The following is a 27,795-nucleotide window of genomic DNA, read 5'->3' as shown; positions in this document are numbered from 1 at the left end:
TCTTTGGCTTTAGTGCTCTGTCTCTCTCTCTCAGATAAAAAGGCGCTTCAGGTACAGCTGGTTTGGTGCACACCCAAGCTGCTTTGGGGTGCCTTTTGCACTTGGGCCACGGTGGGTGAGGGTTTAAGGCTCTTGGTCTTTCTCTGAAATGTATATAAAGCCTATAATTTAAAAGACCTATCTCAAAACACCATGCCATGAAAAGGAAGCAAACTGTGAGTTGTGACAGGGTTGATTTCTGCTCCCTGTGCCAATGTGGCACTTACACAGAGGGAGGGCTCTCCAATCTCAGTGCTTGCAAGTTTATTACTGATGGCAGAGTAACTGAGGCTGCTGAAGGCCTCAATGAGGAAGAGGAGAACACAGAGCTGCCAGCATTAACATTTTAGGTGCATGAAGACCCCTGGACCACCTGTGGAAACTGTCATTGCCTGCTGAGCAGTAAATGTGCCCAGCAGTGATGGGACAAACTGCTCTGTCTTTTGGAAAGCAGGGGAGGCAGAACCCGGCATCATTCAGCTCGAAATAATTTCTTTGATTTGCACAACACCACACAAAGTGGCTGAGTCCCATGGTTGAAAGTGTTGCAATAAAAATATTAGATGGGTTTGCACGTGGAGCAAAGAACGCTAAGTGCCTTCAACTTGGTGGCGAGAGGTTTGGGGTTTTCAGCATATTTCAATTACTACCCCCAGCTTCCCCTCAGCCTGGTTACACTTCAGTTTTAGGGTGGAGGGGGGTTTTTGTGAACACACTGGTCACTTTTAGCTGGCTGCAAATGTCACAGACAACTGGATTTCTGGATCAGCAGCATCTGTGTGGCCCTCCTCACCTCCATGATTTCTGGGTGATTATCAGCGGCACACCTGGACCCGCAGCGTCCCAGAGCAGTTTTCCAGTTGCACAAAGGACCGGTTGAAAGTTTCATAAAATCTCAGACTTTCTGAGAGCTAATTTTTAATGATTTTTCCTTTCATGTACCACCAGGCTTTAAAATGTGTTCTTTTAAATATTTTCTCTGTTATTAAAAACTGACAATGAGACAAAACCCACGGGAGTAATGCACAAGTACATTACGTGATGTTCCTAAGTTACCCAGTGATTTCAAAAGAAGAACAAACTATTTGACAAAGACCTTGACAAAAACAACTTCCAAGTAGAAAGAATGACAGGTTCTAGTAAAATCCACTCACTCCTGACATCCTGTTACCTTGAACAGGAGGAAAATGTAAATAAGAACACATCATATTGACTCATATTAATTTTTCAATTTGGTGTACATAATCATATTAGTTGAACAGAACCTCATACAAGTGTAAAATTCATAGTAAAGATGTCTTTATTCCAAAATAATAACAATAATAATAATAATAATAACAATAATAATAATAATAATGTGTTAGGCGGACAGCTACAAAACATCTACACAAGACTTTGGTAAGAAATGTTCATGGGAGCTTTTTCATAATTTCACAGCAAACAAAAACAACAAAGGAAATCTAAAAATGCAACCAAACAAAACTTTAACTCATGTCGCACAAACAGAGTCCTACTGTACAGATGTTAAGCCCCTATCTTTTCTTTTTCATTATGTGTAAAGATTCTATCATTTGTATATTAGAAAATAAAAAAACGTACGCACAATGCTAAGATCTGGTAGTTGAGGTCTACAAAACTGGTGTGACATCTGTGCTTTGAGTTCAGCAGGATTATTCAGGACATCAGAACAGTAACAGTTCTTTATATTGACTGATTACCAGTGCCTATTACACTACTAGAAAGTTTACAGTAACAATGCAAGACTTCTACATATTGTATATCAGAGCTTTATATTGTTTTTATTCTGAATAGAAAATCAACCTCTTTTTTTTATTCCTTTGTTTGTTTTTATTTGTGTTTCTTTTCTTTTTTCTTTTTTTTTTTTTTTTTTTACAAAATGTAACAAGCCTAAATGTTTCTCTTGTATCAAGTTAGAAGAAAGAGAAGCGATCTGTAAAATTTCTTCAACAGAAAAAGAAGCGTGAAGAGCTGAACCTAAGCAGGAGTGCTCACACATTTCTGACCAGGTGCAATTACCTTGTCATTTCATCTATTAACAAGGCGGGGGGAAAAAGCGATTTGCAACATTCAGAACTTTAATGAGCCTAAGAGAAATGACTGGAAATCGTGCTGAACAGCCTTCTAAGAGGGAGAGAAAAAAAGGATGTGGAGAATCAAATTAGGAAGAAGCACAGAGAACGGAATGCCAGATTGTTCTAATGGACAATATCGTGGGCATGTTCAGAAAGGTGGCGTATGTTTTCCATATGTGTATTTGCACTATGGGGCCTTTGGCAAAGGGAGTATTTAGTAAACAAAACAGCTTGATGAACTGGAACGAACACGAAAATGAAGAAACAACACTGGGCTTAATTGATTATTTGCTGAAACAGACATGGTTAAGCAAGATAAACAAGTGGTAAGGGCTGATGAGATAAATCTGGTTCCTGGACTCAGCAAATTTTTTCCATTCAGGAGAAACTTCTGCTCCCTCTATGCCAGGCTCACAGATCCTTCAAAGCCTTTAAAAGCACTCTGCCACACATTTTATGGCCAAAAATTACCTTTCTGAGTGAATGGCCTCAGCTGGGACATCCTCTGCCAGCTCAGCCAGAGATGCTGCTCTGCTCTGGCCAAGCTCCTGGCACTGATCATTGTGGCCCATCTCTGCAGTTGCTTCACCCAAAATATTCTCAGCTGGTCACTCCTCCAGTACCTATATCATTCTACTGTTTGTTTTGTTTTAATTGAGCTTTCTTTATTTTTGGTCACAAAAGGGAAATGTAAGGTCCTAAATGCATTAGTGAGGGACAATCTTACTGCCGTGCTGTAACAGCAGTGCTGTAGAGACATAAACTGCACAATTTTTGAATAGGCACAAGGAGGCAAACTATCTGGATTAATATTATTAAGTGAGCCAAGCTGTGCAAGAAGTGAAATGTTTGGTTTTAGCATTAAACCTGGTTGCATTCCTTTTTTTCTCCTGGTTTGGTTGGCTATGGGTGCGCACCCATTTCATTCAGCCGCAGCAGGAGAGGGCTCACACTGCCATTGGTTCCATTATTTCCCTGGCCTTTCCTTCATTCCATATCTGCAGAAAGGAGTAAAATACCTTGAGAGGGGGTGGGATGTGATGGCTGTGGAAGTCCTGAGCAGCCCTTGCAGTGTTCAGCGGAGAGATGCTGACGAACATCCTCACAATTAATGCCACCAGCCCAACGAGCATGGTCAGGTACAGAGGATCCCCAGGGTGGTGGTGGCGGGGAAGATGAACAGCTCAGAGGGTTGTGGTGCACAGCAATATTTAAAACCTCAGGGTAGTGACCAAGTGTTAAGGAAGCGAGAAAATTACTTAAGGCTGGTTTAGAGGTCATTAAAAAAAAAATTCTTTCCATTCATTTCTCTCAAGCTTAAGAGTCAGCGTCAACAATCCTTATTTTCAGTGCAGTGTTCTTACTTCTGTAGAGACATAGGGGTATGCTGCTTTGCCTGGACCAAAAGGTAACCCATCACCTTCCCCTCTTACTGTTAGATTGTTACAAGAAAATAAAATCACAGGAAAATATTGTATTCCAATAGCAAGCGGGGCCCAAGGGTCTCCCTGATTATACCTGACTCAGTGTAGGGACAAGAGCTAAATTCTGCAGGAGATGGGGTAAAATTGCAATTAGAAAGAGGTATTTCTAATCTCAGGCAGTTTTTTAATCACTTAAGTAGTCAGGGAGGACATTTAACCTGGCTAGGTAATTCTCAAAAATGTAATAATTTTTAGATTACTCTATACTCTGAGTAAAAAAATACATAAATGACTCTGCTGTAAATGTATTCTTGTGCCAATCTATAATCAGGTTTTTTTAAAGACTGTCATTGTTTCCTTTCAGAGGCTCATTTCAGTTTTAAGGGATGCACAAGAGTCTGGCTCACCTTTTCTCTACCATTTTTGTTTTATTATAAATCTGTCTCCTTCTTCACCTGTGAATAAGATCCTTGTGAAACTCAATCTAATTTTTTAGTGTCTCTCACGTGGAAGACATCCTGTGGCACAGCTGTGAAAACACTCTGGACCAATTTCTACTAGTTCTGTGTCCATTTTGAAAGGCAATGGATAGACCCAGCATGGACTGTACACATATTATGATATTTGCATGTTTTCTTTATGTGCTGTCTTGACTGCGATTGTGTGGTGGTCGGACATCACAACTAAGCTGCAAAAATTATTTCCTTTTAAAGTTTTGAAGAAAAAAAAAAAAGACCTTCTTGCACGGACCACAGCATCCATGTGAAGATAAGTGTTTAGGATTATTATTATGATAATAACAACTATCAGCTTAACCCAATAGTGTAAAAACATAAACATGCACCTTTAATGTTATTGAACCAGCATTACTGAAATGACTCCTTGGCATAGTTGTGTAATGACAGAGGCACTGCTTTGGATTTTCAAAATCAAACCTAGAGAGAAATCCTCCCACAGACGAAGCTTTGTCACTTTAACTTAGTTTTGTTAATATGCATGCATCCCATGTCTTCCCAAGTGCTATTTCTATATGGCCATTCCATGTCCACGGATGTGTCTGTATTTTAGTTAAGTGACTCCCCATGACTTTACTATTTTTTATGCATTTAGGGCTGGCTGGAGCACTAAAGACATACTCTCAGCATAAATCCGTGAGGAAATATTTATAAAATATTTTTCTTGCACCAGCAAGACTAAAAAGCAAACCACACTGCAAAAATGAAAACTAATATACACTTTATGTTTTGTTGCTGTTGTTCTAAAAAAAAACAAACCAAGGTTGACTTTCCATTTAGCTCAGAGTGCATCGCTTGGAACCTTGTGTTTCATTAACAAGGATGGACATTACATGCTCTTAGCTCCTTTTTGTCTTTGCAGCTGGTAAACTGAGTGCTTTTGGACCTCCTCTTTACCATCATGTAACGCTCCTGAATGCCACCTCCGCAGAGGGTAGAACATTCTGTCCAAGAAGTCCATGGTTTCAGCCTACAAACTGAAAACAAATAAGTGCTTTGGTTAAGTTTTTATTAGTAGAAACCCCTGCTAGGTATAATCAGGTGGCATTTGTCAAACACCGGAAAAAGTAAAAAAAAATTATTAATATCTACATTACAAAAGACAGATAATTATGAAATTGTCAAATGTCAGACAAGACAACTTAGCAGTAATTCCTATCCAGATAATGTTGATTATACCACAAGATACGTTTTGTTTATTTGAGGAATCTGTACTTGATGATACTGTCCCCCACTGGAAAAACTGTTTGAGCAGATCTGTTGGGGCATTCTGAGTCTGAATCAGACTGGTGAGGTGGGAATTAATTCAGCTTTGAAATTCAGCATCGGATCCAGGAACAATTATTTTAAATGTTTGAAGCTAACTGGATGTGAAGATAACCACCCAGATCTGCAGAAACTGCAATCAGTCCTTTGCCGGGTGTGAAGTTTCAACCTTTTCACACTTTTGTTTGGAGTGGCTAAAACAGTTTTAGTTCCAGGACATGGACAGATGTGGGCCTTTCTCCAGGGCTGGGTGTTTTTGGTGATGGGCAAGCACTGAAAGTGGCTGTGTTTTACTGCACGGCTGAAACTTTCCCTTGATGGATGGAAGTGCTGCAGACGCTCACCACAGAATGCGGTGGTGCTGCTCACAGACTCCTGCCACGCAGAAAATGCACGTGAACGTGCTCAAAGTGGTTTCACACTCACCTGGATATTGCTCACTATCTAAATTCTTCTTTGCTTGTTCGCTTCTCCTTTTCTCCCGGGCCTCCTTCCAGCGCCTTTTCTCTATTCCTGCTCCCCTCAGGCACTTCCTCACTCTGCACTTTGTACGCTGGACCGTCTCAGGGCAAGCTGTTCCCCCAAACTGGGGCTCAATTTTAATCATCCTCGTCCTGATCATGTGGCCCTTGCCACAGGAGGTGTTGCACTCGGACCACTGGGACCACTCCGTCAGCTCACAGTCGATGGCTGCAGGGAATAAGGAGCACAAAAAAACAACACAAAATCCATGAGACCTAAACACAGAGAAAAGAAACACACAGGTGTCCCTAATGAAGCTTTAGACCCCAACTACGTGAACTCTGCTTAAGCCTCCAATCTCCTCAGCAATTGTTTGGAGGCTGCATGTCCAAATTTTCTGAGTCCATTTCTAGCATAAGTGTTATTTGACACGCTTTTCAATTTCTTTTTCAAGAGTGGTGCTGGCAGATCACTAAAATTACAAAGAACATATAAATAATTCTCCTGTGCAGTCTTCAATTTTCCCACCCATCTGTCTGTTTTGTAACGAAAAGCTGTTGAAAATTGAGTTATATTTAAAAAGAATTTGCTACCACTGAAATCTGAGCCATGCTTTGCTGGCAGTGTTATGCAATAAGTCATATTCACTAACACCATTATATCTTAAAAAGTTTTAATCTTTCAGCGCTGCTTAACACTTACAGCCCCAGTGAATAATAATCAAAATGATATTTCAGATTATTTAAGAAAAGCTGAATGAGCAATTACAGTGTAAAAGCCTTTTTAACCAATACTTTCTGAGAAAAATAATGTAATTTGTAATAAAACCTCATAAACCAGCTGGCAACAGATGCTAAAAGCAATCATATCTCATTCATTCAGCAGTGCCTTAGGCTATCGCACTTCACAAAGACTGAAAAGCAACCAGAAATTTGCTCTACCCAAGAAGTGGGGGATTTTAATGGAGTAAGGTAAAAAATATCTCTGCAGCTGCCTCCACACCATCCAGTGGCAGGTTGCAAAGTGATAACATTCAGAGGTGTATCAAAGGTGGACAAAGCCTCTTTTGTGCTCTTTCTGAGCTAAAAGAATCACACAGGTGATTTCAATTTTCTTTCTTTCCTTCTTTCTTTCCTTCTTTCTTTCTTTCTTTCTTTCCTTCTTTCTTTCTTTCTTTCTTTCTTTCTTTCTTTCTTTCTTTCTTTCTTTCTTTCTTTCTTTCTTTCTTTCTTTCTTTCTTTCTTTCTTTCTTTCTTTCTTTCTTTCTTTCTTTCTTTCTTTCTTTCTTTCTTTTCCTTCTTTTCTTTCTTTCTTGGCACATGGTCTGCATTTGAGTGATCAACCACGTTTTATAATTCTGACGTATTTCCTGCTGGGGAGTCGCCTAGAGCCGTAGTGTGCTCAACATGCAGGGCTGTATTCCCAGGGAAATGTTGGGAATTATCATGGGGTGAAGTAGGGCAAAGCTGAATTTAAGACATGGTTGTATTTCAGCTCTCAGTTGCTGAAAGTGTAGTATAATAGCAATAATAACAATAATAACAATAACAACAATAATAATAATAATAATTTATTTAATTTTTTAAACAATGGACAGCTGACACCCCATCTATCTAAGAAGTGATGCTAAGAATTGGTGACAGAGGTTTGATCCATAGATTTTGACACAAAATTAGCCTCCTCTTCCCAGGGAATTTTCCAAACTTACGGCATTCTGGCAGCATGCATTTCTCTGCTTGTTCCAGCTCCTCGTTGCAGTCTCCCAGCTCAGCAGCAGATTTCAGCATCCTCTGCCGGGTTCTCATTCCCTTCCCACAGGTTACACTGCAGTCACTCCACTCAGACCAGGGAGAGAGCAGGCAGGGGATGGTATCTGGTAGGAAATAAAAAAGGTAATGAATTCTTCCTATTAATGGTTTCCTATTATAAATAAATTATGAAGGTACACATTTTGAAAACAATGCAGGTGGAAAATGTGCTGTGTTTTATCTGTCATCAGCCAATAATAGTTTCCTTTCTGAATGGTGCTGCTGAAGCAGCTCAGAAAACTTTATACTAAATTGAAAGGTGTGCTTGATTTAAATATCTTTGCTATCTTTTTCTGTATCTAAGTCATATCTGCTGGCTCTCAGTGCATCTAGGGAATAAAAAGTTTAAGGAGCTATGTTTCAATCATAACTTCTGTAAAAACAGAAAAAGAAAACGTTGTCGCAGTGAACAGAACTGGTAGTCAATTTAGTCTAAAAAGTGAAATTTCCATATTTAATCTACCAAAAACTATTTTCAAAATTATCTCTGATGAAAATCTAACATTTCCTAAGAGATTAATAGTGACAGTAAAGTTGTGGCTGGATGACTGCACGAAACAAACACCTCAGTTTCTAAACTTTCAATGACTTAAAAGGGGAGGGCACTGGTTTTTTTTGTTTGTTTTATTCTAGCCTTATGGTTAAATATACTTCAAATTGCATAACTTAGGGCTGTTTGGGAATGGCTTGCTGATACACACACCACTGTGTGGGTCATACAGCAGCATGATACCACTGAACATTTTTTATTGATGCTCTCATCCTGATAGTCAATGTGCTACTTAATGCACGATCCCTAAGATTTTTCTCCTATTTTAAGGAGGACAAGGAAAAACAGCATCGCTTCTGGTTTAGCTGTGTTCTTTGTGTGCTGGGGCAACGTGTCAGAAATGATGTTTCTTTTTAGAGCAGGTGAGAGCAGCCCCCAGACACTCACGGCATTCGGGCATCATGCATTTCTCTGCCTCAGTGGTTTCTGCCTTGCACATGGATCCATCAGCAGGGGTCATCTTGATCATTCTGTGCCGCCTCTTCATCCCCGTGCCACAGCTGGCACTGCATTCGTCCCACTCGCCCCATTCAGTGACAAGGCAGCTGCTGGGAGCTGTTCAAAGTGCACAGAGAAAATTGTTCATGGGTACCACAGGATCAGCTGAGTCGGAAGGGACCCCCAAGGGTCATCAGGTCCAACTCCTGGCCCTGCACAGGGTCACCCCCAAGAGTCACACCGTGTCCCTGAGAGTGTTGTCCAAACGCTTCTTGAACTCTGGCAGGCTTGGTGTTGTGACCATTTCCCTGGGGACCCTGTTTCAGTGCCCAGACTTTTTCTGATATCCAACCTAAACCCCTCCTGACACAGCTTCAGGCCATTCCCTTGGGTCCTGTCACTATCACCACAGAGCAGAGATCAGTGCCTGTGCCTCCTCTTCCCCTCACCAGGAATTTGTAACTGCAGTGAGGTCTGACCTCAGTCCCCTCCAGGCTGAACAGACCCAGTGCTCTCAGCTGCTCCTCAAACAGCTTCCCTTCCAGATCCTTCACCTTCCTCATGGCCTCCTTTGGACACTCTCTAATGGCTTAATAATTTATTTTTAATATTGTGGTACCCAAAACTGTCCCAAGCACTTGGGGTGGGGCCATCCCAGAGCAGAGCAGGACAATCCCTCCCTTGCCCAGCTGGTGATGCTGTGCCTGATGTCCCCAGGACAGAGATGTCCCTCCTGGCTCCAGGGCACTGCTGGCTCATGTTCAGCTTGCCAAGTACCCCCAGGTCCCTTTCCCTGGCACCGTTTTCCAGCCTCTCATTCCCCAGTCTGTCCATACATCCAGGGTTGCCCAGCCCAGGTGCAGACCCTGGCACTTTCCCTTGTTGAACTTCATGTGGTTGGTGACTGCCCCGTTCTTTAATTTGTTGAGGTCTCTCTGCAGGGTCTCTCTGCTTTTGAGGGACTCAGCAGCTCCTCCCAGTTTTGGATCATCTGGGAATTTGCTTAGCATCTCTTCCAACCTTGCATCCAAGCCATTTATTAAGGTATTGAAGAGCACAGGACCTAAGATGGAGCTCTGTGGGACCCCAGTAAGACTCATATAAAAAATGGTTTGGGCATTGCTCCTGGTATTAGCTGGATTTCATGAAGCTGAATGAAAACTTACAGCATTCCTCATTTACAATACACTTCTCAGTCTCTTCAGTAGGCACTTTGCACATGGAGCCATCCTCGGGGAATTGTTTCACGTATCTCTCCCTGGATCTGGTTCCCATCCCGCAGGAGACGCTGCAGGGGGACCACGTAATCCAGTCAGACATCATGCAGGTGGAGCCATCTGAAACACAGAGAGTGTTCAGCTGTGGGCACTGACAGAGCTGCTGCCCACTTGTGTGCAGCATCCCTTTTACGCTGCCTTTCGCCCTGTCCTCTCCTCCACTGCACCCTTCCCTCCTCTCCCTTATAATTCTGTGTACTTCGTGCCCTGACACAGCTGAGACACGGCAGAATTTACCCCAGACAGCTTCCATTCGTGTTCTCCAGCAATTTTCGCTCGGCCACAACTCAAGCCATCCTCCAGCAACCGACATCCTCGAGAACTTCAAAGGAAAAGCAAACCCTACAAGGTATTCTCCTCCTCCACCTCCCATTCCTGGTTACCTTCATCGCTGCAGCCCGGACCCATGCAGGGCTGAAAGTCCTGGGTGTCTGGGCAGGGCACACTGAGGTCCAGCTGAGCTTTAAGCATTCTCTGCCTCATCCTCTTGCCCTTTTCACAGGTAGAAGAGCTGCAGGCCGACCATGGGGACCAGTTTGAGTATATGCAAGTCTCAGGGGTATCATCTGAAAAGTAGGGAAAGGCACTGAATGTTAAAAATGGTCTTCCATTTTCTTCCCTTTTCTTGGCTGATGATGACTCTAGATTCCAACGGAATACATTATTTCCTTCTGCATTCTATCCTCTTCTCCTGAAGAAAAAAGAATTGCCAATTGCTAACTTTCTTTTAAAAAAAAAAAAAAAATTGAACCCCAGAAGTATTCTCTCTTTTATTGCCTGCATTGTAATTGTCATCTCCTAGGTATTTCTTTTCTGTACAACGGAAGCCTAATAGGAGAGACCAGAAGAGATGAAAACCTAAATCACTGTTTGACACTGAGCAGAATTTTTGCTCCTAAGTCAGTTTTCTACCTTTTCTGCAAATTACAGCAGGGAATGGAACAAAATATAAATTATTAGTAATGCACAAACTCATTTCAAACGTACCTTCTTCCTTTTCCTCAGGTGCTAGATCAGCCACAATATCATCTATGTTATCAGGAACGATATTGCACTGCTCCCCCTGCAAAAAAAAATTATTGTGAACACCGGAGAGAGGAAACTCCATGAGTCCACAAAGGGTTAAACCAGTACATAGTGAGGCACTATTGTGTCTGCAGCACTTCATTCTCTTCAAATTCCTAGGCACACATAAAGAAAAGCCCCAAATAAGCAGATGCAACAATTGCTAGAATCCAATGCTAGTATTGGATTATGTAAGGTAGAAATGTGTATTCTATTTCATCTGTTGAAGGCTGTTTTTTTGGGAGATCTTTTGTCCCTCTCTTGTCCCTCCAGGGGGGAGGGGAGCGGATCCCTTCTGATAATGGCCCAGCCATTAAAACCAGGTGGGGCAGTGTTTCTTATCTCTTTCACCACCCCTCCATCCTCCAGGGGACATCTTCTGATAATGGGCCATTAGGGCCCAGCAATGACATGACACATTCCATCATCCCGTTGGGAGATGCTCCACACAGTGGGGGAGGAGCCAGCTGTTCCCAGCTAGATAAAAACCGGGACTGAAGGACACAAGGGATCCTGGTTTTCCACTGGATTCCTGGAGGAAGACCGAACCCATCTCGTCACCAGTGGACTTTCTACAGGACCATCTCTACTCCACAGAACCACATCTGTTACTCCAGGGGGATTCATTTGGACTGCTTCCAACACCCTGACCACCAGGGTGCCAGGTCATATCCTTGACTCTGTCAGGGTTTTTTCCAGGACCTGTTTACCTTGCTTGGTTTTTTTTTTGTGTGTGTTTGTTTGTTTGTTTGTTTTTACTACTATATTTGTATTTTTCTTTTTATTTTTCATATTCCTAGTAAAGAACACTTACTCCCATTCCCATAACTTTGCCTGAAAGCCCCTAATTGCAAAATTATAATAATTTGGAGGGAAGGGGGTTTACATTCTCCATTCCAAGGGAGGCTCTAGCTTTCCCTGGCAGATAACTGTCTTTCAAAACCAAGACATAGGAGAACTAAGATCACAAGATAGTTTAAATTTTTTTTCTGTCATTATCTTTGCTGCGGGTAGGTTGGGGAGCATAGGTTTGGAGGGAAGGGGGAGAAAGAATTGATTGGATTCTTGGCTTATGAAGTGCATTTTTGCTTGCTTGAGAGTTTTACTTATACATATTCTACCTTTCGTGCAATTCTCTCAATGACAACTCTGGCCACCAGTTTGATAGATCCTCCTTCTGGATCATAAAATGGGCTTTGAGGATGATCTAAGCTTGTAAGAGGTCTGATCTTCTCCTGAGGCACTGTAGGTTTGTTAGGAGACTGCAATCAAAAAGAAAAAAAAAAAGTTATAAAAGAAACCAATAGTTAATAATACAATTAATCTGCAGGAATTAAAACTTCTCTGAAATGCTGAAGTGCAAAATTCCAGTGTGAGGTAAAGTTGGTACATTCATACTTACTGGTATGGGGAATTTTTTTGTTTTGTTTTTGTGGGGCTTGTTTGTTTGTTTTGGTTTTGTTGTCGTTGCTTTTGTTCTGCTTCGTTGTAAGAAACAGCTGAAGTTCCCTGTGCCAAACAGAACAGTTGGCATTGGATGGAAACAGCCCCGAGCTCGAGCTGATGAAGCTGTTGATGGCACTGCTTTGGTCTGTACAAAAGGGGTGAGCACTCAAAGGCTTGGCTGTGACCAAAGCCCTGTGTTTATTCAATAGATAAATAGGTCAGGTGAACAGAAATGAAAAAAACTTTATTAAGGTGCGGCAAATCCCTGGAAAAGATTGCCCAGAGTGGATGCAGAGCCTTCCTTACTGGAGATACTTAAGAACTGTACAGAATCTTTTAATCTGCTCTAGGATGACCCTTCCTAACTAGGGAGATTGGAGCAGACGACTCGCTGTGCTTCCTTCCAGCCTTACCCATCCTGTCATTCCGTGGCAATAATCCCACAGGTGAATGTCATATTATCCTGTCACAGCTAGTGCTGAAGGAAATTGGGCAAAACAACCCACAGGGAAGGGTAGTTAACATCTGTTCAAACGAATTTTATTTAATTTGAAGAAAAAAATTTTAGCAGAGTAGAAACTATAAAGGAATGGATGGCATCACCACGGATCAAACTGCTTCCTACTTCACTGCTCTGAGGTGTTGTTGGGGTTTTTTTGATTTTTTTTTTTTTTTTTTAATATTTGAACGTTTTATTCAAATCAAATAGAATATTTCATTTGATTATTGAATATTTGAAGAAATTACAGAGAGTGCCTGCACCTCATAGGTGACGCCGCTGTCGGTGCCAGCATCCCAGGGGATTAAATCCTGCACGACTTTCTGCACCCAGCCGCAGTCCTTGGTGCAGAGATCCTCGGCGGAGAGCCCCACGTTCCAGTCGGGGCTGGGGCCCAGCATGGTGAGGAAGGACATCAGGTGCCGGTGGCGATCCACGGAAAACTCGGCAGAGGGAGCAGCTCTCCTGCAAATCCGGGGGAAGAGCGTTAATGACCGAGCCGGGCTCGCTGCCAGAGGGAATTGGATCCGGAAAGCTTCAGCATCACCCAGGGAGGTCTGCGCTTTGATAGGCGAAAGAAATATAGAACTGCAGCAGTGTGCTTATGCATTAGTGGGATAATAATAATAATAAAAAAATTATGATATCAATTAGTGGGATAATAATAAAAACATCTGTCATAACGCAGAAATTTTGCTTGCTGATATGATATTAATATACATAAAAATACATGTGTATTTACAATATATCTGTATTTAAATTAGAAATTAGTGTTGAAAGTCTGTTAAGGAACACTTCAGTGTGAATTTCACTCTGCCTCCAAGACTTTGGATATCAGTAAACTTGAGCCTGCCATAGTTTTCCAATTCAGAACACTTTGCCAAAAATCACCCCTATTCTGCTCCTTTGTTAGGGCAGATAGATAATGCTATGGCCATTTTGCTGTATTTTATCCTGTAACAAGTTAAGACGGAAATGTGAAAATTCACAAAGGGCAAATGGAGGCTTGTTCTCTTCCCTCCCCCACTCTTGTGCAGGCTTTTTCCAAATGTACCTAAATTTGACAAGTACTGGTAAGGAGTATGGATACAAACTTGAACAACAGTTCAAGTTGTTGTGCAACATCCAAAATCCAGAGTCCTTCCTGAGCTGCTGTAATTGAAGGGGAATGGACTGATATGCATTAGTGGGATAATAATAATAATAAATATCTGTCAAAACTCTTGCAAAGTTCAGGGCTAAAATAGCAGATAGATACCTTGATTTACTGGGCTACCTTTTTTTACCCCCGCCCCTAAAGCTAACATGAGCTCTAAGGCCAAAAGTTCTCGGGAGTGCTGCTGTGTGCGCAGAACAGAACCCTTTAACAGAGTTTTAATGCTCATGTACGTGAGGGATGAGCGGTCCCTGCCAGCCCCGGAAGGCTCAGCCAAGACTCTGACAGATCGCTGCCAGCTGTGTGAGAACGCCTCTCTTCATCCCGCCTTGGCCAGGCATTCCCTGGGGAAGGAATCTGCTGAATCACCCCCGGCTCTGCCACGCTGACAGCAGCTCCCACATTCCTGGGCAAATGGCAGCAAAAGCAGCCCTGACTGGAGGCTTCTGTTCAAAGGTGAACAGCTGGAACCCTCCGTGGCATTCTTCTCGTGAGCAGCAACAAATGCAGAATTATTTAAAATATTCTTTTGGTTGATTCTGGTCTGCTGTCAACACAAATTTTCTTTAGCTACAGGTTAATAGAGTCAAGTCAAGGTTTTGTTGGTTATTTTTTTCTTTTCAATTTTATGCCAAAATACACTGGTTTAGAGCATCTAAAGACCACACTTATTTTATATGAGGTGTTTTTACAGTCTGATCTGTCCTTCCTATTTTAGTTAGGTAAGCAGTAATAACGCCCATGCATGCATAATAGTGCACAGACACTGTTCTACTGTAGTCATAACGAGTTTATTCTTCCTATAAATGCTTTAAAAAATTTGGTATTTATTTCTAGGGTTTTTTTTCTGGCTCAAAGCACTCTCAGTACATTAAGAAAACCAGAACAGCTCAAAGACATTTTTTTCAGAAGTTATCACGAAGTTTCAAAAGTAAGATATCTAAAAGTTAACCTGTTTAGTTCCCCTTTAAGAGGCAAGTTGAGAAGAATTCACTAATGTGTAAAATGTTCTTGCCGCTTCTATTCCAGAGTCTTTAGAAGTTGTTTCTTACTGTGTAAATTATCTCACATTGAATTAAAGACTCTGAGTAGAAGAGTTGCTAAGTATTTGATGTCATTAATCCTGCCTTTCCCAGAAAGAAATGCAAATGACTGGGGGTTTTTTCTTCATTAGAGATAGAAGTCTGATTTCAGTTTGTCTAATGCAAAGTCATAAAATAATGAATGACGGTATCAGCTTCCCTCAGTGAGTGCAGTATCCTGATATATTTGTCAAGCATAGAGCAGTGATTAGTCTTAAAAAGCCTATTAACTGACTTCAAGTAGCTAAAGGATTTACTGCATTATAAGGGTTTCTACGAATTCCCTATAGGAATTCTATATTTGAAACAGGGCAAGCAATACACTATAAAAGAAAGAGAGAGAAGTGTGTTTGTGTAGCTGATCTTTAGATGGAGAATATGTCTAACACAGACATGGAAGAACATAATATTCATCATTATATTAATATAAATAAAAATATGTGTGTGTTTACAATATATCTGTATCTAAATTAGAACCATATCAGTGTTGAAAATTCAGTTGAGTCAGTGTGAGATTCACTCTGCCTCCAAGACTTTGGATATCAGTAAACTTGAGTCTGCCACAGTTTTCCAGTTCAGAACGCTTCGCCAAAAATCACCCCTATTCTGCTCCTTTGTTAGGGCAGATAGATAATGTTATGGCCATTTTGCTGTATTTTATCCTGTAACAAGTTAAGACAGAAATGTGAAAATTCACAGAGGGCAAATGGAGGCTTGTTCTCGTCCTTCCCCCACTCCTGTGCAGGCTTTTTTCCAAAGGCACCCAAATTTGACAAGTACTTGTAAGGAGTATGGATACAAACTTGAACAACAGTAGTTTAATGCTGCGCAACATCCGAAATCCAGAGTCCTTCCTGAGTTGCTGTAATTGAGGGGAAATGGACTGATCTAAGGCACCAACCATAACTTCTACCCAGGTGTAAGGATAGGCACAGGCTGGGCTTATGCAAGAGAAAATTCGGGGGGGCGGGATGTTAGCTTTTTAGTAATCTGACAAATTCCAGCTGTTTCCAGTATGCACATGAATGATAGATTCATGAAGCCAGCAGGAACCTGAATTCTTCCTGCATCCCTCAGCAACACATCTGGCTCAAATGCCCTAAGACTGCACTGTGGATCTCCATGAAGGAAACCAGCACAAAAATGTATTCAGTACACCCTAAACCCAACTTTTTTTCATTTTTGTATTGTCAGCACTTTGGATAAACAGGAATTTAGATAATCTTTTTTATCTTTAAAATTTTAGCAAGTTTCTTCTGCAACAGGTTGCGCATGTCTGTAAAGCCCACGGAAAAGGCTCAAGTGTAAATAACTTCAGAATTTTCTGCAAGAGACAAATGTGTCCCTTTTCCTTCCCCTGCACAGATAAATGCCTAAAACCAGTGACAAATGAGAGTTGCAGAGCAAATCCTCACCATTAGGAAAGTGCCAGGTGAGAGCCTTGAAAGCCCCACGGGGCAGGGGAGCCCTGCTTTCCTTGGCTGAAGCAGACAGTCCTTTTTCACTGCGAGCCTGAGCAGCCTGCTGGCAATTCCTGTCACACAGCAGAGTGAGGCAAGTACCAGGCAGCATCCTGCATCCTAACGTTTTCCATTTCCTATATTTCTATCCAATTTTATTTTTGTTAGCAGGATTAGGATCTCCAACTATAGGGATGCCATATACTCAGCAGTGTGGGAAAATGGTCTTTTTTTTCCTCCCCATTTTTATGCATTTGTGTTTTGTGGTGTTTTGGGCTGTGGGTTTTTTAATGGTTTCTTCTTCTTCTTCTTCTTTTTTTTTTTTTTTTTTTTTTTTTAAATTCCCCCCCCCCCCCCCCCCCCCCCCCCCCCCCCCCCCGTTTAAGGCTGAAAGAGCACAAACATGATTTTGCTTCACAAGTTTTCTCCCTAAGTGACAACCTAGTTGCTATCACTGCTGGGGGTGGGGGTTAAGGAAGTCTTTGACAAACTAACAGAAAACTCAGCTTGCTGCAAGACACATTTTTGAGTGTTGAATCAATATTATTGTGTTCTGCTGAGGTCCATGAGAAAGGTAAAGTGGTTGTGCAGAATAGCTGAATAAAAATAGCAAAAGTAATACTTGGCAGAATGAAACTTTATGGTTACTTTTGGTTTAATGTTTGATTAGCAAAGTAAAGTAAGTTATTAGCCAAGTAAAAGAAGAAGCAAAAGGCAGCCTGAGCATATATTCTTTTTTGCGGGGGAGAGGTGGGTTTGTAATAAGACCATTTATAAGGTTGAGGTTTTACCCCCCTTTGAAATCAAATTCTAATTCAGGCAGTACTATAGATTTTATTTGGGGGGGGAAAGTCTGATATACACCATGGACTGAATAACTATATGGAGAGTAAGGTCGTTGGAAATAGCTTACACCCCTCTAGATTTTGTCACAGAGCTGTGTTAGGCTATAACCACCCTAACCCCATTCTTAGGGTCTGGATCCTGGATTTATTTGAGTGTACCAGGGTCTGATCTCACTTGTGCCCAGGATGATGCAGTAGCCTTTTCAAATAGGAAGGAAAAACTGGAAACACAGAAACCCTTCGAAGTCTGATGCCTGTCAGAGGCAGAGAGTTGAAAGTACTGTGGATCACACTGCCACTGCTATTGTCTAAGTGGTTCTGAAAAAACACTTTTTTTTTTTTTTTTTTTTTTTAATTAAGAGTTTAGCTGATTACATGACCATGAAAATAAGTATTTTCAGAAATACTAAATGAACTTTCTATTCTACCTCTAGTAAGCAAAAGCAGTATTGTTCTGTTTTCAGAGACTTGTGCTGCATCACATCTACAATTTCCAGGATGAACATTCCTATTTACCCATCTTCAGAACCTTTGCTGTTGATACAAATAACAGTGTGAGTGTGGAAACACACTTCACACCCTTGAACTTCCTACCAGCAGCATTTACACAGCATCTGTTTTACTGAATACACTTTAAAGTCAGAACATCCTGGAAAGTGAAATAGCTTCAATGAAAAGAGAAGAGAATTAAGATCTAAAATTGAATGGAAAATGCTCTTACAAGTCTGCAACCAACGGAACCAGTTCTATGGCATATTTAGATGATGTATTACTGAAAAAAACCATTTATGAATGATGGAAATTACTATCACGGCATGGACAACGAAGTTTTATACACAGGGATAAACACCTGAACATAAACCCAGAATTTCAGGTTGCACAGAAGGAGGGGGAGAATCTTTAGCTCTCATTAAATGCAGGGCAGGTAAGCACTTCAGCTAATGAGTAATTTAAACACGTGTATGTCCCAAAAGGGCCAGGGGAAGGAAAACTACAATAACATGAGCACTGAATCAATGAAATTTGATTGACAACCATATAAAAAGTTTAAAAGCACATTAATGCCAAGCTATTGGTTTCTCTGAGCACCAAAACAGAGGAGGTGACAGTAGGAGTCTGGCTATTTTATTTCATAAGGAAAGAACGAAAAAAGACAGAAAACTTCTTATACATTTAGCATTTGGACTATGAAACCCCCTACACAACAACCTCTTACCTTGCTGTGTGTCAGCTTTTAAAATGAGAACATTGCTATTACCAGTTAAAAGGGGTAGGTATGGTATTACATATTGAATTGGGAGATTGTATCATTACCACTGGCATTTAAACCACTCATCAGAACAAATGCTGCTCTAAAATATCATTAATCTGAGTGGTTTTAGAAAGCATTACAAAAGGAAGGGACTTGGCGCACGTTTCAGGCATTTTCACATTGTCCTCTAAGAATACCTGGATTGCTACTGTAGATAACAATGATATATTTATTCACTAACACATCAGTTCTTTGATTGAATACCTTCATTCATCTGTGGGCATACCTTAATGATTTGATTAAAAAATGCGAGCAGGTTTTCTACACTGGAAAAAAAAAACTTAGGCACCTCAAGTTATGACTGCAGCTTCTGAAACTGCAGACTTTTTGTGTGTCCCTTGCAGGTTTGTCATGAAAAAGGTGTGGTTATGATGCTGGCAATATTTACTTCTGCTTAGAAGAGCTTTGTGCCCCTTCTTGGATTATTTACTGTGCATTTACAATCAAACTACGCTTCAGGAGTCACTGGAGAGATTCAGAAAATTTCTCTTCGTTTTGCAGGAGCTTTTGGGGCTACAAATTGTCTGCCTGGAGTAATTACAGCTGTATTTACAAAGGAAATCCCATGGGGTGTTAATTGTGAGAGCACTTTTGCGTTGTATCTTCCATCTCCTTTTTCACCTGGCTGGTCTGCAAACCCTGCTTGGCCTCAGGAGCAGCAGGGGCAGAGCAGCTCTTCAGCCTGGCGTGAGAACCGTCACAGCCCGGGGTCTGACCCTCTCCTCCCCGTCAACAAAATCAGATAAACAGCACAGATCTGTTTACGACCTGCTCAGCAATGAGCTCTGATTTGCTACCAATTTAATCTGTTCTGAGTACTGGGTTATAGCAAGTATCTCCTTTTAACAAGAGATAACATGAGGCTATTATTGATTGGAATACCTAAAATTGTGGATACTCCTTCAAAGTTCTTTAAAGGATTTTAAAGTAACCCTGTCCTGTTTCTCAAAACCACTTAATTTGCAAATATCCTGAGATGGGAATTGCATTTTGCATCTCCCCAGTCCCAGTGTAACCTCTGAAGATGCCCAGCACTTTAATTAATACAATGCCCATTCCAGTTCATCCAGCATCCCTCTCCATCCAACCTGCACATGCCTTTCCGTGTCTGGAGATGGGAATTAGAGCAAACATTTAATTATCATTCAATTAATAGCAAACTACAAAAGGGTAACAATTAGCAGGTTGAATTTTTGCAAATAGAGTTGTGCTCACTAGAAACTGAGATGGCAAATCACCCCAGTTACTTGGTGAGTACTTACACAAGAATAAGGAGGCAGGGTTAGTGAGTACGCGTGTAATTGCATGGAAATGATGCTGACGTGATTGCTCACCATATTATAAAGGGAAATTATTTTGGCTGAAGGAAAGACAGCAGATGGTTGGGAAATAATCATAAAACTGTAATTACCAATGGGAGGAACATGTAGAGGAAAAAAAAAAAAAAAAAAGCAAGGGATGAGATGTTTGCAGAAGGGGATGAGAAAGTTTGATTTAACTGGATGGCCATTAATTTCCATGAATGAGTACAAAGTTCTTGCAGGGATTGTTCTTAGTTAATCCTTTCCTAGGTTTTAATACTCAACTCTTTTCCTTGCTTAGTGACATTTGAATTTTAAGTAGAAAGTAAAGGGTGACAGAAAATGTAGCTGCCATATGTGCTTGCTCTGACAAAAAAAAAGATCGATAGAAATTTTTTTTCTTTTCTTTTCCAACAAACACATATGTTCTTACCTAGAACTTTTTTTCCTTGGGATTGGATTATGAATTTTTCAATGTGGGTGTCAAGACCATCTGCCAGACATTGACGTTTCCCTCGGTCCCAGTAATATCCATTACAATTAATGCAATTCTTTTTTATAAGTGTCATGTAGTTTTTGGATTTTTTTTTTTTTTAGTCAACCCTTATTAAATGCATATAATTTGAAATGGCACTCAGCTGACCTGGTTTCAGGTAACAGGGTACTTCACAAAAGCCTGGGAATGGATGCCAAGAGAGGCAGAAATTTGTCACCTTGAGCTGTTAAAACACAACTCAGCAGTGTTTTGTCCTGATGTCTGGGAAAAAAATAAGAGATTGAGTTATTTTCTCATTTAAATGGAGCTCTGTAAAGACATTAAAATACAGCAACCAAGTTGTGAGGGCAGTGTTTTGTTGGGTTCACTCATTGCTGTTAAGTTCCTGAAGTATCAATAAAATGGAAATTCCTATGATTAAAGATTTTATCTTACAATCATTATTAAATCTACACATGCACTTTGAGCCCGATCTCACCCTGTCTGAAGTAAAAATGCCTGTTAATCTAGGTGGAATTTTGAAAAATGTTGTATTGGTGAGATATATCTTCTGAGATTTTCGGGTTTGGTGTGACAAATACGTCCACTTTGTGGAAAAAAAAAAATAGATTTCATATTTAAAGAAACCTTAAAACACTCAATTGAATTAATTTTTTCGAGATGCAAGAAAAAATTTTCCATTTAGGTCCACTTCTTACATGAAGGCCTCCATTTTGAAGTCAAAGCCTTTTAACAAAAGTGCTTTAATTAGGTTTGCTGACAGATGATATTCTGTTCATTCGACAAAAACTTCCCCTGCATCCAACTGTCAGGAGTTCAGGGACACAACTAAACCTTCCAAAGTCAGACAGGTGGGGAACACCTGAGGGTTTGGGGTCTGTAGGACAGGACAGGAACAGTGTGAAGGAATGAGATGCACCAGGAAGGGAGGATGTAGCACAGGAAATTTTCTGACACAAAATACGGTTTAACCATTAGCCAAATACAGAGCTGGAGCACTCAGAACTATTTCACAGCTCTGGAGAAATTTATGTATTTTTCTTCATGTTATCAAAAGTCACAGCTGACTTTTCTGCTGTATTTTGGTTTTTTATATTGGATTGTCCTTTCTGCATTACTGTTTCTGATTAGATTGGGGGTTTGGATTCTATTTTTGACAATATCAAACTTCCCTGGACGAATCCCAGTTATCTGTAAAATCATAAAAGGAGAAAATAGCTGAGCCAGACACATCATTGTGTTGCCATAGAAACAAGAGACTCTGTCTGGCCTCCTCATTCCTGTGTCATTTTGTACACAAAACCTCCAAACTTTGAAAATGTTTCCTGGTACCACACTGTCATTCTGGGGAAGGAAACTTAATTTCCAGCAGGATTGACAGATATCGGCTCTTACCCCATTTTTGGGTAGGCAGCACAATGTGACAGTGGGAGATGACAAGAAAGATAAGGATTCCTGGGGGAAGAAAGACCCTCCTGAGATTTACAGAAATCAAAAAGTAAAGACACAGGCTGCAGTGGAACCATTGAAACAAACTGTTGACTTGCAAGAATAAAAACAGCTGCTTGATAGGACGACATATCTCAGGGAAAGCAACAGAAATCTTTACAGGCCATCATTATATTAAATTCCTGGGGCACATATCATGGAACAACTAAAGTTAGTATGACTTTCAATGCTCCAACTGTACATCCACATTCATAAATATTACATTAGAAAGACTGGAGCTACCAGAACATCGTATTTTCATTTTTTCTTGACGTATCTTTTTAGGGATACCAAAAAGTGCATAGTGGGTACCACAGGATGGCTAGAAAGTGCTGGGGCTATTAATTGTTGCTTCCAAAGCTTATGTCTAACCAGTCTACTGAAAATCCAAAGGCAGAAATATTATTTTTTTAAAGATTGCACTCCTGTTTCCTTCTGAGGAGTTGACTACGAAACCCGAGTTTTTTTAAAAGACAAAGCATTTTCATTGTCACTGCATAAGACCCTGTGAGGAAGCATTTGTGCCACACAGCTAGGACAAAAGATCTCATCCGAAAACTGGGTGCATAAATATGAACAAGATTTTTACTTTAGTTGAAGTACTTCTTTTTTCTTTTATATAGAAAATCTTTTTCCTCTGATAAATGGCTTCTTTATGCCTTTTATTATATTTCCTGAGAATGCTTTTACTTTAAAGATGTTAGTTTCTAAGGAAATCAGCTTGAATTTAACTTTTTTTTTAGTTTTAGGGCTTCAACGTGTTTTTTTTTTAACTTGTAACTGATGAAAGGAAAACATCCTTATTTTGACTAAGAATGAGGTTTTCACATTTACATCCATTTATGTATTATTATATAAATTCAGGTCCTGATTCAATCTTGCAAGAGGACTTGTGCCAGCTGTGATATAAGGTTGAAAAGCCAATTCAGTGGCTTTCTTCCTGCAGTTTCACCAAAATAGCTCACTTTTTACTATTAAAAATTGGTTTTCATTCCTGAAAGCTTCAATCCAAAAATGTCTCCCACATCACCCTGAGCTCTGCATTCTGATTTGGTTCCCACTGCATTTCTTTGGATTTCACTGTGGCTTCTGCAGAATTTGTGTTCATCTATTTATGGCTTATCTCAGATAAGGTCAGCTTCTGAAGGAATAATGAGCTACCAGATGCTACCAAGCAGTCACAGGAACACTGAGATTTCTGTGCATTCATTAAACTTGGTCAGATTTGGAGGAGTTTTTCAACTCGTTGATTGTCAAGTCATTTTTCCAAAGGATGGCAACACAAAACCTCAATCAATAAACAGCTATTAGAACACTCTAAACGCAAGCAAAACATTTTATTTCCTCCAGCTTGGCATGAAAATTTCAATCTGCATACTTAGCATGCAGGGGTTTAAGTTTAGACAAGGCATACCTCACACAAAATCTTTTTAAAATATTCCCAGGGTGCCTGTTGACGGGAAAATATGGCCCATACAATACAGCATTACAGCTTTTATTTTTGTAACAGCATAGCTGGAGTTGGAGACAACCACTTAGGGAATTTAAAAAATACTTTCAAGCATCTCAAAATCTAAATCAACTCATCTGTCAAGAGAAAAGCACATCACAACTCTTCAAGTCAAAAAAAAAAAAAAAAAAAAAAGGTATTTTCTTCTAGGATGACATAAATCCAATGAGGTGTCAAATATAACCACATTTCACTCATTACAATGGCGAGCCACTGAGAAGGAATTTGAAGCTCAGACAATTCATCAGTCTGCTCCTCATTTCAATTCTTCATGCCTTAGCTGCCAGCAGTTTTATTTCCTTTTATTTTTCGTTGTTCGTGATGGCTTGCTACCAACGAGATGGTCTTGTGCAAATGTCATTATTTCTTTGCTGGAAGTTTTGCTACCCTGGATGCAGCTGCTGTTGATGGGAGGGATGTTACTGTGAATTCACAGCAGGTAAGGCACAGTGATGATGCTGCTCTAATGGCAATGACTGGTTTGGGGGTTTTGGCTGACTTCCCAACCACGCGCCATGTTCACGCCACTGTGGTCAGAGACCTTTTGCTGCTGCAAGCTGTTAGAGGCAATTAACAACCCAAGATGTTTCTGCCCCCAGGAATCCCTAGAAGTTCATTAAAGTTCGCTTCAGGCAATAGTTGGGTTCTACCTTAGCTCTGTGTCTACATTTTAGTTCAAAATCAGTTATTCTTTTTGTGCTGTTCATGCTGTCTGCTTTACTCTAGGGAGTGATGTTGTTACTTGTATAAGAAGAGATGACTTTTTTTTTTTTTTTTTAAATTAAAAAAACCCTTAAAAGTAATTCAACCACAGGCACACCATAATGTGTTCAATGGGTTAAATGCAGCTATGGAAGGATATAAAAACTTGGAAGGCAAGAAAATGCACAAGCTTTACTATTTTAAAAGTACAAAAGAAGTGGAAATCAGATTAATGCAGTATTCACCTAGGAGAAAATGTCTAACAAGTAGCATGAAAAGCACTACAAGAAATATAAGAAGAAGGAATAAATAATAATCTTCCTTATTTTTATATAACTCTCTGTTGACTCTTAGTCACACAAAAACAAATTATCCATACGTGATTTATTTTTCAAATCATTAGGTGGAACAGTGTTTATAATCAATTTGTATAACCAAATATTAATGCCATCCAGTGCAGAGATGATTAAAGGACTATGATATGATCTTTTCTTATCCCTTTGGACACAACAACAAATACAGACAATGCCCATTACAGCTGCGTAATTACAGTTCATCTGCATTTTGCCTTTCTCAATGCCATTTAAACCCAAACTCAAATGTGCATGTTCAAATGTGGATTTTTGTTGTTATTTTTAATCTCAGTTGGGTAGTCTGAGGATCTGATTAATTGAGCAACCAAATTAATTTACGCCTTTCTATTGTATATTTTTATAAATTACATTCTGATACCAATATCACGTATTTATTTATTGCATGGCAAGCTGGGAAATAATTTTGTCACACTTAATGGGACAGTACAAGGGTCAGATGAACTGAAAACGAGCAACCAACCTCAGAATTTACTCACCTAATGCAAAACTAAACTTTTGTGACTTCATGATATTTTAAAAATAAATAAAGGCACAATTTCAAATATTTTAAGTGGACGGATAGGAACTGGTTGGAATTTTCCAATGAGTTTTGGCTTACAAGCTCTGAGGAATTTGGTGTGGTACCTGTGAATATTTCTATCAATCCTTAATAAGACGTTCCAAGAAGACAAATTCCCAGAATTAACTTAGAGACACTGCCAGGTCTCCAGGCTGCAGGGCTCTGGGTGTTTCACTATTTTTCTCATCTAAAGCCTCTCTGTTATCAAAGCTGAAAGGTGCATTGACTTGAACCGGCCCCTCTCGACGCTGATTAATATTCAGTAGACACCAGCACTTGGCCCTGCCACTTGGATTCCGAGGGACACAGAGCAAACATCTGCCTCCAGGGGAAAACAGAGGGAGGGTTTCCATTTGGGTTTGGTGTGTCCACACTGGGGCAGTAAACGAGGCCAGGGCACCCCTGGGTGGGTTCATGTCCTACTGACACAACGAAATGGACCCTCTCTGGAATGTGTGGATTTCCTAAACACCTGAACAAACGCCACAGGCTCTGGACAAACACCTTCTGGCCCTAGAAAAACGCAGCATTTCCTGCAGAAAGTGAAAGCGGCTCTGTGGGAAGGTCATTTAAGGTACATTTCAGAGAAGAACAGCACTATCTGACATGCCTTAAAAAATGTAACTGGCATTTACTGCTTAATTATTTGAGCCTTGGCATTTATAATAAATAACTGCAGTGGACTGTCTCAAAATTAAAACATGACACAAGGGAATAAGCAGCTTGGTTTTACCAAAATCTGAGGCAACAATTAAAAAGGGAGATAAAAAAATCTTTTTTTCCTCCAGTAAAATCACTGATCAAGGCCACAAATCCACTCTGTACATCTGTTTCTTTTTCCTCCAACAGTGACCACATTAATCTCTCCAAAACAAATCCCTCCAAATGTAGGTAGAACAGCAAGATACTGATTTTGATTTCAACCCACAAATATTTTCTTTTTAATAAAAGAGATAATTTAAAAAAAAAAAGAAAATGCCTGCTGTACTTGTGTTTTATATGCACCTATTTTATCCATAAATGCAGCTTAGAGAGAAATAGATAATTCACACAGATGAACTGGCAATTTCTCAATTCTGCAGACAGACTTACAGGTCGATTACCTAAATCCTGAAAAATAAGATTAATTCTATCAGATTTTCTGAAAAATCTTAAAAAGATTCCTCTAATCACATATTTGTTTTATAAGACATCACAAAAAGAAATGTCTGCTTGAAACTTTTATTCCATAGAACAACTCCATTTATTTTGAATTTAACACAAGTGTTGTAATTTCCTCCCGTTTTCAGTGGAGAAAAATGAGGCAAGTAATAGAAAATAAATTTCAACTAGATGTAAGTAAATTATAATTTACTTTAAAAGTGCATCTTTGGTTGAACAGCAACTTTGTGGTTTTTAAGTTGAATTCAGTAAACAACAATCAAAAAGGGAGACAAATCCAAGTGTTTTCTTTTCAAATTTACCCAATTCATGCATTTTGTTTTAAGTACTGTAAAGGAGTTTAGAAGGAAAAAAAAGAGGTGGAAATAGAGTAAGACATTTCTGCTCTCCAGGAACAGAATGCGGGGTTGTTGGTTGTATTTTTATGCATATGGTAATGTTACAAGTAGCTATTTTAGTATGTGAACACCTTAGGAATTGAATTAGGTGTTTACAGCACAATAAATGGATCTGTCTAACAAAGAATTATAAGATGAGGAGAAGGAATTATTTCATTTCAGAAGACAGTGAGGCGTTCCAACTCTGACCTAGGATGTTCTCTATCTAACAATATCTAACACCACCACATCATTCGGTAATCAAAATGCAGAGGTTGTTTTAAGGAAGAAAAGTTTTATGGGCACAGGACCAGCAGCAAATTACAGCGGAGTAAAAAAAAACCAACCAAAAACAAAAACAAAAAAACCCCAGAAAAAGTTAAAAATGTATGTAAAATAAAAGTAAAGCGAGAAGCAAACCAACACAGAAAGACCAAATGTACACATCTGTGGCTTGACTTCCAATTGCCAGATGATGTAATGGAAACTCAGTGATCAGAGCCAATGCACTGAAGGATCAAAATTTACACAGGACATTTTTCATCAAATGGTGGCAGAGGAATTCTGGAAGTTTGAAAGGGCTTTTATTCAAAAATAAAGGAAGGAAAATGCAGCCGGTATGTCAGCATTTTTCCCTCTAGCTTGTATGACCTATCAGCTCAAACTTATTTTGAATCACACCAGTTTTTCTTTTTTTCCATCAACTTTCTATAGATTACTCTTTGATTTCTGGAACAGTTTAAGTCACATTACCTATAACAACGCTAAAAACCCACACTCGGGAATATGCTGCCCCATTTCCTGATATCCTCCATGCACACCAGGGAAAACAGCCCTAACACCCTTGCAGTCAGAGAAAAGAGATCACAGGTATGCAAAAGTTGAAGTGGAAAGAGGTGGATGGGATAATTTTAGGGGATGATGAGGTAACCGTACTAACTTATAAACTTTGGGCTAAATACTTCCATCCACAGGAATTACAAAGGACTAGGCCTCCTTTCTTGCTAAACTTCACAAGTGCTTACTGGAGTGTTCTCAGGTAATCTGGAATTAAATGGAAAAGAGTTGCTTAAATGGGTGGGGAAAAGAG

The 27,795-nt window shown here is 40.0% G+C and overlaps 1 protein-coding gene across 1 annotated transcript in view; it reads right to left on the bottom strand.

The window, feature by feature from the left end:
* Positions 1-1,321: 1,321 nt before the first annotated feature.
* Positions 1,322-27,795, bottom strand: part of SPON1 (spondin 1) — a 175,343-nt gene continuing 148,869 nt past the window's right edge. The window contains exons 8-16 of the mRNA XM_040067957.2: positions 13,146-13,347; positions 12,059-12,199; positions 10,860-10,935; positions 10,256-10,438; positions 9,762-9,932; positions 8,545-8,712; positions 7,508-7,672; positions 5,764-6,027; positions 1,322-5,048 (exon numbers count right to left, since the gene is read on the bottom strand). Of these exons, the coding sequence (XP_039923891.1) occupies positions 4,885-5,048; positions 5,764-6,027; positions 7,508-7,672; positions 8,545-8,712; positions 9,762-9,932; positions 10,256-10,438; positions 10,860-10,935; positions 12,059-12,199; positions 13,146-13,347 (1,534 nt within the window). The 3' untranslated portion in view covers positions 1,322-4,884. The remainder of the gene's footprint in view (positions 5,049-5,763; positions 6,028-7,507; positions 7,673-8,544; positions 8,713-9,761; positions 9,933-10,255; positions 10,439-10,859; positions 10,936-12,058; positions 12,200-13,145; positions 13,348-27,795) is intronic.

The sequence above is a fragment of the Hirundo rustica genome, chromosome 6, assembly GCF_015227805.2.
Source record: "Hirundo rustica isolate bHirRus1 chromosome 6, bHirRus1.pri.v3, whole genome shotgun sequence".
NCBI classification, from domain to species: domain Eukaryota; kingdom Metazoa; phylum Chordata; class Aves; order Passeriformes; family Hirundinidae; genus Hirundo; species Hirundo rustica.
The sequence above is the reverse complement of the archived record's forward strand: the minus strand, read 5'-3'. Positions and strand labels throughout refer to the sequence as shown.